Below are 13,701 nucleotides of genomic sequence, written 5' to 3' on the forward strand. Positions count from 1 at the left end.
GGTTTAAAACAAACTCACTATTTTAGGAAATATGTTCAAAACAATGCCCGATGGAGGCGTCTTTTAGAGGTGTGGCTTTCATGAATTCAAGTGGAGAATGCGTCTTGGACTTAATTGATGCGTTAGCCCTTGTTCCAGCTGAAGCCACTATCACTAACCAGCAGAGCATGCTTGATCCCATACAAACATGGTCACCCATGAATACCTGTGAGTGAAAGTTTGTCATGAGATAACTAGAGTTGACCGTAACATGCAGTTATTCGGGGGCTTTTATATTACCCATCATTCCGGCGTGTTAGCCACTACAATAAATGTTAATTTATTTCGTACTTTCCCTGTGGGCGCATTAAATTAATGAGATAAAGCATGAAATTCAAAGTAAGTAAAGCATTTGTCACATTTAAATGTGAATATTGTTTTTTTATTATGCTATTAAACTGCAAGGCACATTAAGAATCGTGAGCACTCAGATCCCATATTTTTAACTCGACAGCACCCTCTAGTGAAGTTAAACGTGTCAACTAAATTGCTCTTAGTGGTTTTATCATCCGTCCCATTTAAGACACAAGTGCATGGTAATGTTGACTGATAGATTTCTTTCTGCAGCTCCTGATGGTCCTCCACAAGATGTTATTCTGGAGCCCACCTCCCCACAGAGCATCAAAGTTTCCTGGAAGGTAGAGTGACAGTCGACGGCACATTAACAGTGGGGTCCAAAGTCTGGCCTGGGGGGGCATTTGTAGCATGGTGCATGTTTGTTGTTGGTGTTTGGTTTTCTTTCAACCTGCCAGAAATTCATTAACCCCCATACTAAAGGAATAAGAAAAACTGAAAAAGACAAAATCTGCCATAGCGTTTTGATCATTGAAACAGATTCTGTCGAGCTTGCGGTTCAAGTTGTAGAAAGATTATTATCCTAAGCCAAGTAATTGTTGTGCTTTAATCGAATCACTGAAACAGTGAAGGAAACAAGATTGAAACCGAATTTTGAAACTTTGTCGTGATCAGGGAAGCCCAGTCATCTACAAACAGGCCTCACTACGGATAGGCCTGCTCAATGTAATGAGATGCAATTCAAGAATTGTCTCCAAATTCTGTCTATTTATTCATCTGTTGTCTCCTCAAAAGTGCTGATATGGTGATTGATTATTTCTCATCTACGGCAGCCTCCCCACAAGCACTTGCAGAACGGCGTGATCCGAGGCTACCAGGTAGGCTACAGGGAGTACAGCCCCGGTGGAAGCCACCAGTTCACCATCATCAGCGTGGACACCACAGGAGACACAATGGAGAGCATTGTGCTGGACAACCTAAAGAAGTTCACACAGTACAGCGTGGTTGTCCAAGCGGCTAACCGGGCCGGGACTGGTCCGTCCTCGCAGCAGGTGGTCACCAAAACCTTGGAGGACGGTAAGCATGGGAGGACTGTGCCTTGTGTGTGTGTGTGTGTGTGTGTGTGTGTGTGTGTGTGTGTGTGTGTGTGTGTGTGTGTGTGTGTGTGTGTGTGTGTGTGTGTGTGTGTATATGAGTCCATGTTTATCGCGCTTTGCAAATTTAGTTTATTCAAAATGTGTCATTTGTCATTTTTCATACATAAGGAAATAATCTTTCCAGAGAAGTGATTAAGTACAGTTAACCCCCTACACGGAACATCTCACACTGTCACTCTCCTGAAAATGTGCTGGCTGTGGCCAAGTCCCCCGATGTTACCTCTCTCTCCTGGATTCAGCTTCCGAGAGAGGCTCTCAATGGAAACCTGCAGGGCTACAGAGTCATCTACTGGGCAAATCTGCCTGACGGAGGTATGAACATACTCTAGATATGCTCACATTATACAAAGATCATTGCAAGTTAATGACATTTAAATGTAACTACAGATGCCTTATTTTTATTATTGTTATTGTTGTTGTTGCTGCTGCTGTTGTTATTATTCATCCATTCATTGTTTTTTTTTCCAATTCTGGGTTTTTATAAATATTGCACTAGGGGGCACTGTTGCATCATTATACTGGTACTCTAGATATGCTCACATTATACAAAGATCAGTGCAAGTTAATGACATTTAAATGTAACTACAGATTTATTATTATTATTGTTATTGTTGTTGTTGCTGCTGCTGCTGCTGTTGTTATTATTCATCCAGTCATTGTTTTTGTTTCCAATTCTGGGTTTTCATAAGTATTGCACTAGGGGGCACTGTTGCATCATTATACTGAACCAGAACAGCATTTTACCCACATCATATACACCATATTGTCCCTGAGTCTTATTTTTTAAATTCCACAATAATTCAAAATTCATCTGATTAAGTAACCATCTATCTGTGATTCTTTTGTATTATTATTATTATTTTAATCTCCGTTAGTTGGTGCTGGTCTGTATATTGTTTACGCATACAAACACCAACACACACACACACACGATAAAACTTCAATGACTATTATTCATGTTCGTCTCATGAATTCATACACCCCCCCACCCCCCCCCCACCCCCCATCTCATGTGTTAGAACTCGGAGAAATCAGGAACATAACCACCAGTCAGCCATCTCTGGAACTGGGTAGTCTGGAGAAGTACACTAACTACAGCATTCAGGTGTTGGCCTTCACTAATGCTGGAGATGGCGTTCGCAGTGAGCAGATCTACGTGCGGACCAAAGAGGATGGTAAGACACCGCAATGGAAAACAAACACAACAGTACACCAAATGTTCCTGTTTTCTTGTTTTCTGGAACCCTTTCCGTATGTTCAGTCTGCTTTGTAATTCCTCACATTATTTTCCTTTCGTTGCCGTGCACTGAATTGATCTAACGACACCTTCCTTCGAAGGAGATACACTGCAAAAAGTCTGTTAGAAATATCTTAAAGATAAAAATACTCAGGTTTGAGTGTCACTAATTATCACTGTGGTTGTCGCTGGCGGCGGTGCAAATGCCCTGCATCATGCTCAGAGATTAATGTTTTTCGTCTTTAGATACATACTTTAAAAAAAACAACAACACAGAATTCAAAGTTATTTTCTTTTTGACAGAAAGTCATGGTATCCCCCCTATAGGATTGCATATATATTTCCTTTTCTGAGTTTGACTTATTTCTGTCCATCCCAGTTCCTGGTCCCCCTGCAGGTGTGAAGGCTGCTGCCTCAAGCAGCTCTGTGGTGTATGTTTCCTGGATGCCACCTCTCAAACTCAACGGCATCATTCGGAAGTACATCGTCTTCTGCTCAAACCTGCATCCGATGGTAATAGTGTTTGTGTGCCACAGAATTACCTTTTTTTTTTCTTCTTTTCTTTTTACGTCGGTCTTGTAATGTGGATGACTCATATCGCAACGCTGTGTGACAAGGACGTCGGAATACGGTGGCCCCCACAGTGATACAGTAATCTCTTCTCCTCTCCAATTTGCAGGTGATGAGTGAGTTTGAGGCCTCTCCCGACGTATATTTCTACAGGATCACAAATTTGGCTCGGAACAGGCAGTACAGCATCTGGGTGGTGGCTGTGACTGCCGCCGGTCATGGCAACAACAGTGAGAAGATCACAGTGGAGCCTCTGCCTAAAGGTGCAGTAGGTCGAGGATAAGTGGTCTGCCCTTGTATGATTCTCTCATCAGTTTGTTTCACTGCTTGTGTGTTATATTTAGCTCCAGCCAGAATTTTAACCTTTAATGGTACGGTGACCACTCCTTGGATGAAGGACATTGTTCTGCCGTGCAAATATGTTGGGGACCCTTCTCCAACGATTAAGTGGCTCAAAGGAAAGTAAGTCAGACGTCAAGAATTGTCGCACCAAAAACTTTATCAGTGGTTCCCTTTTTAGCTCGCGTCGTCCCACATCTTGTTATCGTACGATGAGTACCCCCTTCACTCATACATGTTGGTGATTCTCCAAAAAGTGGACCGCAACACAGCTGATTATTAAATGAATTTAATTTGGATTTGTTTCCTTTGTTTGAACATTTCACTCTTACGTATTGTCTTCTTTTGAACTCAAATCAAACTTGAAATTTATTAATTTGCCTTGAAAGTAAATAAGCAGGGCGGCATGGTGATCGACTGGTTAGCACGTCTGCCTCACAGTGCAGATGCCGTGGGTTCGCCCTTCCTGTGTGGACTTTTCATGTTCTCCCCCCGTGCCTGCGTGGGTTTTCTCCGGGTACTCCAGTTTTCCTCCCACATTCCAAAAACATGCATGGCAGGTTAATGGAAGATTCTAAATTGTCTCTAGGTGTGAGCGTGTGCGCGCTTGGTCTATGTGTGCCCTGCAATTGGCTGGCAACCAGTTAAGGGTGTACCCTGCCTACTACCCGAAGGCAGTTGGGATAGACTCCAACACACCCGCGACCCTCATATGGAACACAGTAACAACCTTATTCCCAAATAGAATTATCATAAAGGGTAGATTCGTTTGAACACATTTCCAATGTAATGTGGCAGCATGCTTTGTTTTGGCTTGTAATGCGTACAGTCGATATTATCCACTTTATTATTCTGCAGCACCAATGGGACACCTGCGCCTGTCCTGGTGGATGGCCGACGGAGCGTCCACACCAACGGTAGCTTCATCATCCGCACAGTCAAAGCAGAGGATTCCGGCAATTACAGCTGTGTGGCCAGCAACAACTGGGGCTCAGATGAGATCACGCTTAACCTGCAGGTTCAAGGCAAGTCATCACGCACGGATAATTCATGTAAAGAAAAAAAACAAAAAAAAAAACCAAGACTTTTACGAGAATGATTTACTCTAAAAAAAGAAAATGAATGCCCATATTAGTTGCAACGCAAGTATGCAGTGGTCCATTGTATATCTAAATGTTACATCGTGCACCAAAGTGTTTTTATCTTTACATCCGCAGTGCCTCCTGATCAGCCACGTCTCACAGTGACCAAGACCACCACAACTTCCATCACGTTGTCATGGATACCAGGAGACAATGGCGGAAGCTCCATCAGAGGTGAGACATTCTGGCATATTCATTTTAAAACCTTATCCAGAGTCTCTGCAGAACCTTCAAAAGTCTGACACAAAACATGACCCTAGTTGTGCTTTCAAATATCACTTTATCCTTCCATTTACTGTTCAAAAATATCTTGAAGTGCTACAATGACAAGACTCAATTGTTCTATTGTGTTGGAATTTGTTTGCAATCGCTCTAAAAATGTTTGACTTCAAAATATTATTTGTTGTTTTTTTTTTTTTTTTTTCCTGAAAATATACTAACCGCAGCCAGGGTAAAATAACGTATCAGCTGAAACTCATGAAACACTGAAACACAACTGAAACCCCACTTGGTGGGGACTCTTTTGGCGAGGAAATGCATCTTTAGAAGACTAATATGATCATGATTGCGAAACCGTGATGTTGTTCACAGAACTAGAAAGATTTTTCAGAACATATTCTGTCATCTTTTCATCGGCAGGCTACATCCTGCAGTACTCAGAGGATAACAGCGAGCAGTGGGGCAGTTTTCCCATCAGTCCCAGCGAGCGTTTGTACCGTCTGGAGAATTTAAAGTGTGGCACCTGGTATAAATTCACCTTGACCGCCCAGAACGCTGTTGGGCCAGGCCGAATTAGTGAGATCATTGAAGCTAAAACACACGGGAAAGGTATGATGGATGAATTGGTGGATGGATGTTATGAATCGTGCCGGGCAAGTCAAAAAGCCGAGCTTCTGCGTGTGTGTGTGTCTGCTCTTCAGAACCGCAGTTTGCCAAAGAACATGAACTCTTCACCAGCATCAACTCTTCCCGCGCCAGACTTAATCTGGTTGGCGGATAGACTCCAACACACCCGCGAGCCTCATATGGAACACAGTAACAATCTTATTCCTAAATAGAATTATCATAAAGGGTACATTCGTTTTTTTAACACATTTCCAATGTAATGTGGCAGCATGCTTTGTTTTGGCTTGTAATGCGTACAGTCGATATTATCCACTTTATTATTCTGCAGCACCAATGGGACACCTGCGCCTGTCCTGGTGGATGGCCGACGGAGCGTCCACACCAACGGTAGCTTCATCATCCGCACAGTCAAAGCAGAGGATTCCGGCAATTACAGCTGTGTGGCCAGCAACAACTGGGGCTCAGATGAGATCACGCTTAACCTGCAGGTTCAAGGCAAGTCATCACGCACGGATAATTCATGTAAAGAAAAAAAACAAAAAAAAAAACCAAGACTTTTACGAGAATGATTTACTCTAAAAAAAGAAAATGAATGCCCATATTAGTTGCAACAGCTCAATAAAAGCAAACATTCAACACGAGCCTCACACGGATCATGGCAAAATTTCTTCTCTAAGTTGAGCAATTGTAGAAAAAACGCCCGATCCTTCGGAGATGCATTAAATGCTGTCAATTGAGAAAATGTTCACATTTTAAATGTGACTCAATTCACCGTCCAAACGGGTTTATTTCTACAGTCTACACAATTGTATTGGACTTTTTCTTAAATACTGTTCCAAAGATCGACAATTCCATACAACCCAAAAGTGACCAGTCTTATTTTTCTCAAATTGAAAAAACAAATTGACCTCATTTTTTAAAGAATGATTTGGCCTATGGCACAATTCCACAAAAAAAAAAAAAACTCTAAGTTGAGCAATCGTAGAAAAAACGCCCGATCCTTCTGAGATGCATTAAATGCTGTCAATTGAGAAAATGTTTACATTTTAAATGTGATTCAATTCACTGTCCAAACAGGATTTGCAGTCTACACAATTGTATTGGACTTTTCTTAAATAGTTCCAAAGATCTACAATTCCATATAACCCGAAAGTGAACAGTCTTATTTTTCTCAAATTTAAAAAACGAATAGACCTAATTTTTTTAAGAATGATTTGGTCTATGGCACAATTCCACAAAAAGAAACAACAAAAAAAAAAAAAGCCATTTTTTTTTGTTTTTTTTAAATGCATCTAAATCTGTTTCTTTCAAGGTACCATTCCTCCCCTGCTGAAAACAGGCGATCCCATCTCAGATAACATGTCGGGCAGCGGAGGTCTGAAGATGGTGGTGACCATCACGTCTATCCTGGTGGTGGCCGCCCTGGTTTTCATCATGCTTATGGTGCTAAAGCGGAGACGCAGGGAGCAGAGGCTCAAAAGACTCCGAGGTTGGCCTGTGGATTGAAATGATTTTTGTCAGTCACGATAACAAGCCTTTCCGTCTTCCGTGTGTCTGTCCGATGTTTTCATGGTAAAACATGAACCTGTACTCGTGCGCAATAGTCTTTAAGTATGTACAGTATGCATGTGAGAAAGAGCGTAAAAAACCTCTTTGGAGTTTTGTTCTGAATAAATATTTTGACATGAATACAACCTCATTTAACATCCCAACTTTGATGGAATACGTGAACTATCAAATTTGCATTGAAGACCTACATGACATAGGATTAAACAGTCTCCTTCAACAACGTTCCACTGCCCTGTTATCATTTTTGACGGTTTTATATTGTTCGTAACCCAAGTTTCATTGTTGACTTCGCAGATGCCAAAAGCCTGGCAGAAATGCTCATGAGGTGAGTACTTTTCATCCCAATCTATGCCTTGTACAATGCAAGGCAACAGGAAAAAAAAAACAAATCATGCCCCCCTCCCCCCCGCCCTCCCATTCATGTGCACAGTAAGAACACGCGGACGCCAGAAAACGTGAACAAGCAGCAACAGACGCTAAGAATGCACATCGATATTCCGAGAGCGCAGCTGCTCATCGAAGAGAGGGACACCATGGAGACAATCGGTAAGACCTCGAATATGAACAAAAAGAAATACAATTTGCCCACACGTTCTCATATTTGCTCGACATCTTTCATTTGACCCGGCAGATGACCGATCCACGGTGTTGCTGACCGATAACGACTTTGGCGACACAAACAAGCAGAAGTCGTCCACGGTGACGCATACAGTCCACTACCAGTCTCTCTCCCAGTCCACTGGACCACTGGTGGACGTGTCCGATGCCAGGCCCGGAACCAGTGAGTCCCACCATTGTTAGTGCCCATTTCTATTTCCTCTTTCCTAAATATTCCATCTTGTTGTTGTACTTATTGCTGCGATCATTTTCATGAACGAAGCCATTTCGTATCCTTTTAGCAACTGCAGCACAAACCGAGTCGCGGGTAATTGGTCATTTCTTTCGTCGCATATTTCCCTCGTCGGCAAAGTTCACCTTTGTGATTTACTGCAAACTCGTCACCTTGTCAATGAGGTGACTTCCAGCTGTGATGATGATGATGATGATGACTCGGCAACAGTGCGATCGAGTAACTTGGCGTTTGTGCTCCAACGACGCGGAACAAATGAAGAGTAGTGGTGCCTTTACTTCCCCTTGACACATTCGCACCCACGCCTCCCCATCCTTCTTGCACTCGCTTATGCATAATTGTGCAGTCCCTCGATGTGAAACGTGACCGCATAGTACTACAGATACTGTATGCACTTAAATATTATGTTTAATGTATAAAAATACCATATTGTTCCACTCTATGTGTGAGACTATTAAATTTTTACTTTTCACGGTGAAGTCACACCTTGCGAAAAGAGTCTCCATCAAACTACTGTTAGCTCCAATAATAGTGTGTCGAAAGAGCCTCCGCCAAGGTCAGAGTGTTCCAAATCAGCACTCTTGTTACCGCTCGGTCAATGCCGCCGCTTGTCCTCATTTAAAACGGAATTTAATGCCCCAAACGAAAATAAATGCACGATGCTAAAACTGTTATGCGCACCCTTCCCAAATTACAATGAGGGGGGTTTGCTGAGAGTACAAAATCATTTTTTTATTTTACACAGTCTACACACACAGTGTACACTACTTTATGAATAAAACATGTAATGTAATGAATGCAACTATACTAGGTTAGTTTAAAAAAAGGTGACGTTGAGCAGAGTGAGCAGGGAGGGTGTCCGATTAATAGGAGCCATTGCCAGTACAGTAATACATTTGTTTATATGCTCCACAACTTTTCTCTACGATTCAAAGATACAAATAAAGCATTTGTGATGAAAAGAATAACGCAATTTATCTTCAAAGCACTGTGGTGAATACAAAGAATTCCATTTTAGAGGCAAAAATAGTTTTGTCCACTTTGTGCTCTGTGGCGGATTTATGAAGGCATCACATTAATGATCCTCAAGTAATTGTTTGAAAAATGTTCACTTTACGACAGTTTGTTCTTTTTTTTTTTTTTGGTTCTGAATGTGGAGATGGGATTTGGCTGCTGTTAAGTGCAGAGCTGGATCTACTCTGTGAGATAGACGGACGCCTGTTGGCCCGCCCAAAAACTTGGAAAACTCCTCAACTATTTGCGTTCGCACCTCTAACAGAAGGTTGATGGCATTCAGTAGACAATCCAAACCATATACACTTGCTTTCTTCAGTGACTTTCGCATGTTTCAAAAAGTTGTCGAATTTTAACGTGGCCCTTTCACCCTTCCATTTTTCTGTATGCGGCCATCAAACGAAAAAGTTTCGACACCCCTGCTTTAAACTGTACCACACTCTCCCCAATAAACAAACAACTCCTCGGGAGGCTTTCACATTAATCTTGGTAGTATTTCCTCCTATGAAATAATTTTCACATCGCAACACTATATATTACTCTTTACGCAATCAGGCACTCTGCCACCACTTCATTAAGCGTCATTCACTCATTGGGCTCACTTTTGGCTGACAAACCGAGCACGACTACGAACGTATTACTGCATGAATGAGTGTAATTAATCACACTTTTTCCTCATCGTTATGGAAAGATACATTTGACACTCCTCTACCCCATAAGATCCCACCGCCAGACGCACTGCCAAAGCCGGTCCTGCCGCCGCACGGAGCCGATACGCCAGCCAGTGGACTCTCAACAGGCCACACCCCACCAGCTCTTCACACACGCTAACTACGGATTGGAGACTCCCCACGCCACGCGCTACCGGATCTGTGGACAAGGAGAGCGACAGCTACAGTGTCAGCCCATCACAGGACACAGGTGGGTAACCAATAAATATGTTGACAATATGAAGGACAGAATTCAATAGATAGTCTCTAATGCTTTTGGGTGTTGTTGTCTTAATATGCAACTTGCCGTCCTCAGATCGAGCGCGAAGCAGCATGGTGTCGACCGAGAGCGCCTCCTCCACCTATGAGGAGCTGGCCAGAGCCTACGAGCACGCCAAGATGGAGGAGCAGCTCCGCCACGCAAAGTTCACCATCACCGAGTGCTTCATTTCCGACACCTCCTCCGAGCAGATGACAGCAGGGACCAACGACTACACCGACAGCCTGACCTCCAGCACGCCATCTGAGTCGGGCATCTGTCGCTTCACCGCCTCGCCACCCAAGCCTCAGGATGTCAGCCGCGTTATGAATATGGCCGTGCCCAAAGCGCACAGACCCGGTAAGGATGTCATCGCATTGATGCTTAGAGGACACCAGTTGCGCTTGGTTTCTGTCAGGGTGCCAGAGTCACTGCTGGTTCACCTCGCCACAGTTTCGTCTGAAAAGGCAATCCTCGTCTGGCTTGTGGTACATGAGTCACTGATGGGGTCGTGTCGCCTGATTTCCAATGCAGTCAGCCTGGGTTCAATTCTCACTCGGTTATGGTGTGGATACAGTGACTGTCAGGGTTGAGCAACACTTCCAAAAGCGCAGACCTACATTTACAGCCTTCAGTTTTATATTTATATAAATATATATATATATATATATATATATTTTTTTTTTTTTTTTTTTACTCAACATTATTTGTTTTCAGCATGTATATAGAATATTTGTGCTCCACACATCCGTCCCTTCCCGCAAAAACTGAAGATTCTTTGTTGGTCAAGCTTTTAAATAGTGTACCACTGCGGTTAGTAACTGAATGGAGGGTGGCAAAAAGATGTATTGTGCCCATTAGAACTTTTGTGTTAGACACATCAGACACTGATGTGTTACTGGGGGGGCGGGGGGGTGGTATCTGAAAATTGAGCTTTAGATGAAGAGCAAATCAATATTCCTACAGGTCACCCTTCATCCTTTTGTGTGCGCGTACGTGCGTGCATGTGTGTGTGCGCGCAGCACCAAGGAGTGAGGTAAAGTGATCCGATCCATGGCTTTCATTTCAAATCTCATTCTCAATGTCAATGTCTTGACTGTTAGTGCTCAGGACAAAAGTCTCAAATCACCAGGGGATCAAGGGCACATTAAGGCTGTTTGTCACTCTAATGTCCCTCATTAAAACGTTCCATTCAGAAACAGCACTTTAGTGTCACACTGGAGCTTAGTCAGTGTGAAAGCCTGTTTGGTTCTCAGCCGGGTAAGGCATCATAGAACAGTCAGTGCTGGTGTCAGATAATCAGACTGCACAGAGAAATGTCAGCAGTGACCCCCCCGAGGTCAATTCAGGACAGTTCAATGAGACAGAAAGGCTTCAAATCCACTCATGAGTCAAATGGAATATTTGAATGTCTCTATACTGTGCCAGCATTACATTCTGTTTAGAATTCACATGTAGGGAAAGTCCACTTGATACATTGTAATACACCTTCAGTCTGATCGTTCACGGTCCAAGAGTTTTTATATATTTTCCTCCTAATGGCTCTTTAACTGAGCTTGCGTTCTATTAAAATTCATTTTCTCGCACTTTTCTCATCATGTTTAACCTCAACAGCTGTTGTGACACACAAATCACAGAACTGAAGAGCGGCAGCAGATTTAAAGCTTGTTATATTCCGTTTCACAGCTCATCACTAAGCAATTTGCCGCCTGGGGGATATCAATGCTATTTTTCAATGAACAAAACACTCTTTTTTCAAGTGAATTATCCCTGTTGGGACATCGATTGTTATTATAAGCATGAATAGAGATGAACCTGCAATATGGGTGAATCTATTAATCCGTCCTTCCGTGTCATTGTTTGACTGGATGTAAGGCGACTGCGGCATAGTCGTGAGCTAATGTCTTCTTTCTTTGTGTAGCGTGTGCTGTGTAGACAACATCCAGTGAATGATGAACGTGACAGTATAGCATCAACATTTTTATCTCGGGCACTGATAATTTTGAATTCATTTTCGCTCTGTTGCTTTTTCATCAATCAGATAGATTCACAGTGGGTGAAGATTGCTATAAGTTTAGAATCACAGTAAGTTGAATCACAATGCCTTAAGGTCCGAGGTGAACCCGTGTCACAGTGCAAACCTTGACGATAATGAGAGTTCCAGCTCTCGGTGCGGTGTCGATTTAAGCAGAGGAATTCTAAAATTGGAGAAAAGATGTCAGAACTCAACCTGTTCGGAGCGCGCGCTCACGGCAGAGGGAACAATGGAGAAGGAAAAGAATGTTAAGGGCAGCAGGGTCTCCTCAATGTCATCATGAGCCCAATTTGTAAAAGTTACCCTCGGCATGAAATCTCAGCGGTTTGACAGTAAAGGTAGATTGTGTGGCTTGTCTTTGTCAGAAAAAGGGATTATTTCAGGAGGGTTGATTGATTGATTAGATATTTTTTTAACTCTAATGCAATTCAGACATTTTTAATTTCTTATTTAAAAGTTTAGGGAGACTTTTAAAACTGAATACATTGGTGAAGGAGACAAAAAAAAATCACATTTGGAATAATCAGCTTTCATCCCACAGCTTTGAAATTTGTCCACTGAAAATGTTTGCATGTGTCATGTCATTGGAAGAATATGAGAAGTACTTCTGAGAGGTAGGGGAAACCTTTTGTGGTGGGGTCTGATTGATTGATTCAGTAGTCTTCAACTGTCTTCTCTGTCCATTTATTTGCTGTTGCCACTCAGGAGGAGAGCTGGTGCACTTGCCGCCTTACCTACGCATGGACTTCCTTTTGAACCGCGGCGTGCCCCGAGGCGGCGGGGCGAGCAGCGGCGGCGGTGCAGGCGGAGGAGCGGGTCCCGGAGTGGGTGGAGGTTCCGCCGGTGCTACGGGAGAAACGAGAGGAGCTGCAGGAGGCGGAGCCATGGGCCAGACCTGCCTGGAGCCCCAGAGGAGCCGTACCCTGAAGAGGCCCCCTCCGATGGAGCCCACCCCCATGGAAGTGCCCTCACCCAGGGAGGTGCAACAGTGGCAGTCGGGAACGGCGTCCACCCTCCCGCACAGGGATGTCCGGGAACGGGGAGAGGCGAGGGGTGAGGTCCGAGCGGAAGTCCCGCCCACTGGGGATCTGGCCCAAGCACAGGCTGCCAAGCTCAGCACCTCCCAGGAGTCCCTGCTGGACTCCAGAGGACACCTGAAACAAAGCAACAACCCCTATGCCAAGTCATACACTCTTGTATAACACTGGGATGACTCTGCAGACGCACTGCTGGATGACGGGCACACCAAGGATGGTTTTCCACAACACACTTTGTTGTATATAGAGCCGTATCTGACATGTGTCTGATGGTGATGCTTTTCTTTCTTTCTTTCTTTCTTCCCTTCTTTCTTTCTTTCTTTCTTTCCTTCTTTCCTTCTTTCTCTCTTTCTTTCTCTCGCTGAGTCTGTCTCTTTTGCTCTCATTTCTTTCCTCTCGTGCTCTTCTGTGTTGCTTTGACACTTTTCAGTCCCTCGCACCTCTTTGGGATGTCACAGCTTTTATTTTCTACTCGATTATTCTTTTACTCTAAAAGTGATGACACGGGAGGATTGACAAAGTGATTTATTTAATTATTGAGATAGAGGAAAAAAATGATATTGAATTTATATCAAGGACAATTAGAGTCATAATTATGATTAC

The 13,701-nt window shown here is 43.3% G+C and overlaps 1 protein-coding gene across 1 annotated transcript in view; it reads left to right on the top strand.

Moving 5' to 3' along the window:
• The window catches only part of dscamb (Down syndrome cell adhesion molecule b), a 90,275-nt gene extending 76,855 nt beyond the window's left edge, over window positions 1–13,420 (top strand). Inside the window, 18 exon segments of the mRNA XM_019865009.1 lie at window positions 607–677; window positions 1,167–1,410; window positions 1,620–1,802; window positions 2,510–2,665; window positions 3,107–3,240; window positions 3,407–3,560; window positions 3,642–3,759; window positions 4,495–4,661; window positions 4,854–4,952; window positions 5,418–5,606; window positions 5,699–5,792; window positions 6,752–7,113; window positions 7,488–7,518; window positions 7,624–7,739; window positions 7,825–7,989; window positions 9,778–9,978; window positions 10,084–10,386; window positions 12,767–13,420. Of these exon segments, the coding sequence (XP_019720568.1) occupies window positions 607–677; window positions 1,167–1,410; window positions 1,620–1,802; window positions 2,510–2,665; window positions 3,107–3,240; window positions 3,407–3,560; window positions 3,642–3,759; window positions 4,495–4,661; window positions 4,854–4,952; window positions 5,418–5,606; window positions 5,699–5,792; window positions 6,752–7,113; window positions 7,488–7,518; window positions 7,624–7,739; window positions 7,825–7,989; window positions 9,778–9,978; window positions 10,084–10,386; window positions 12,767–13,263 (3,284 nt within the window). The 3' untranslated portion in view covers window positions 13,264–13,420.
• The last annotated feature ends 281 nt before the right edge of the window (window positions 13,421–13,701 follow it).

Source organism: Hippocampus comes, unplaced genomic scaffold, assembly GCF_001891065.2.
Source record: "Hippocampus comes isolate QL1 unplaced genomic scaffold, H_comes_QL1_v1.1 scaffold276, whole genome shotgun sequence".
NCBI classification, from domain to species: Eukaryota; Metazoa; Chordata; class Actinopteri; order Syngnathiformes; family Syngnathidae; genus Hippocampus; species Hippocampus comes.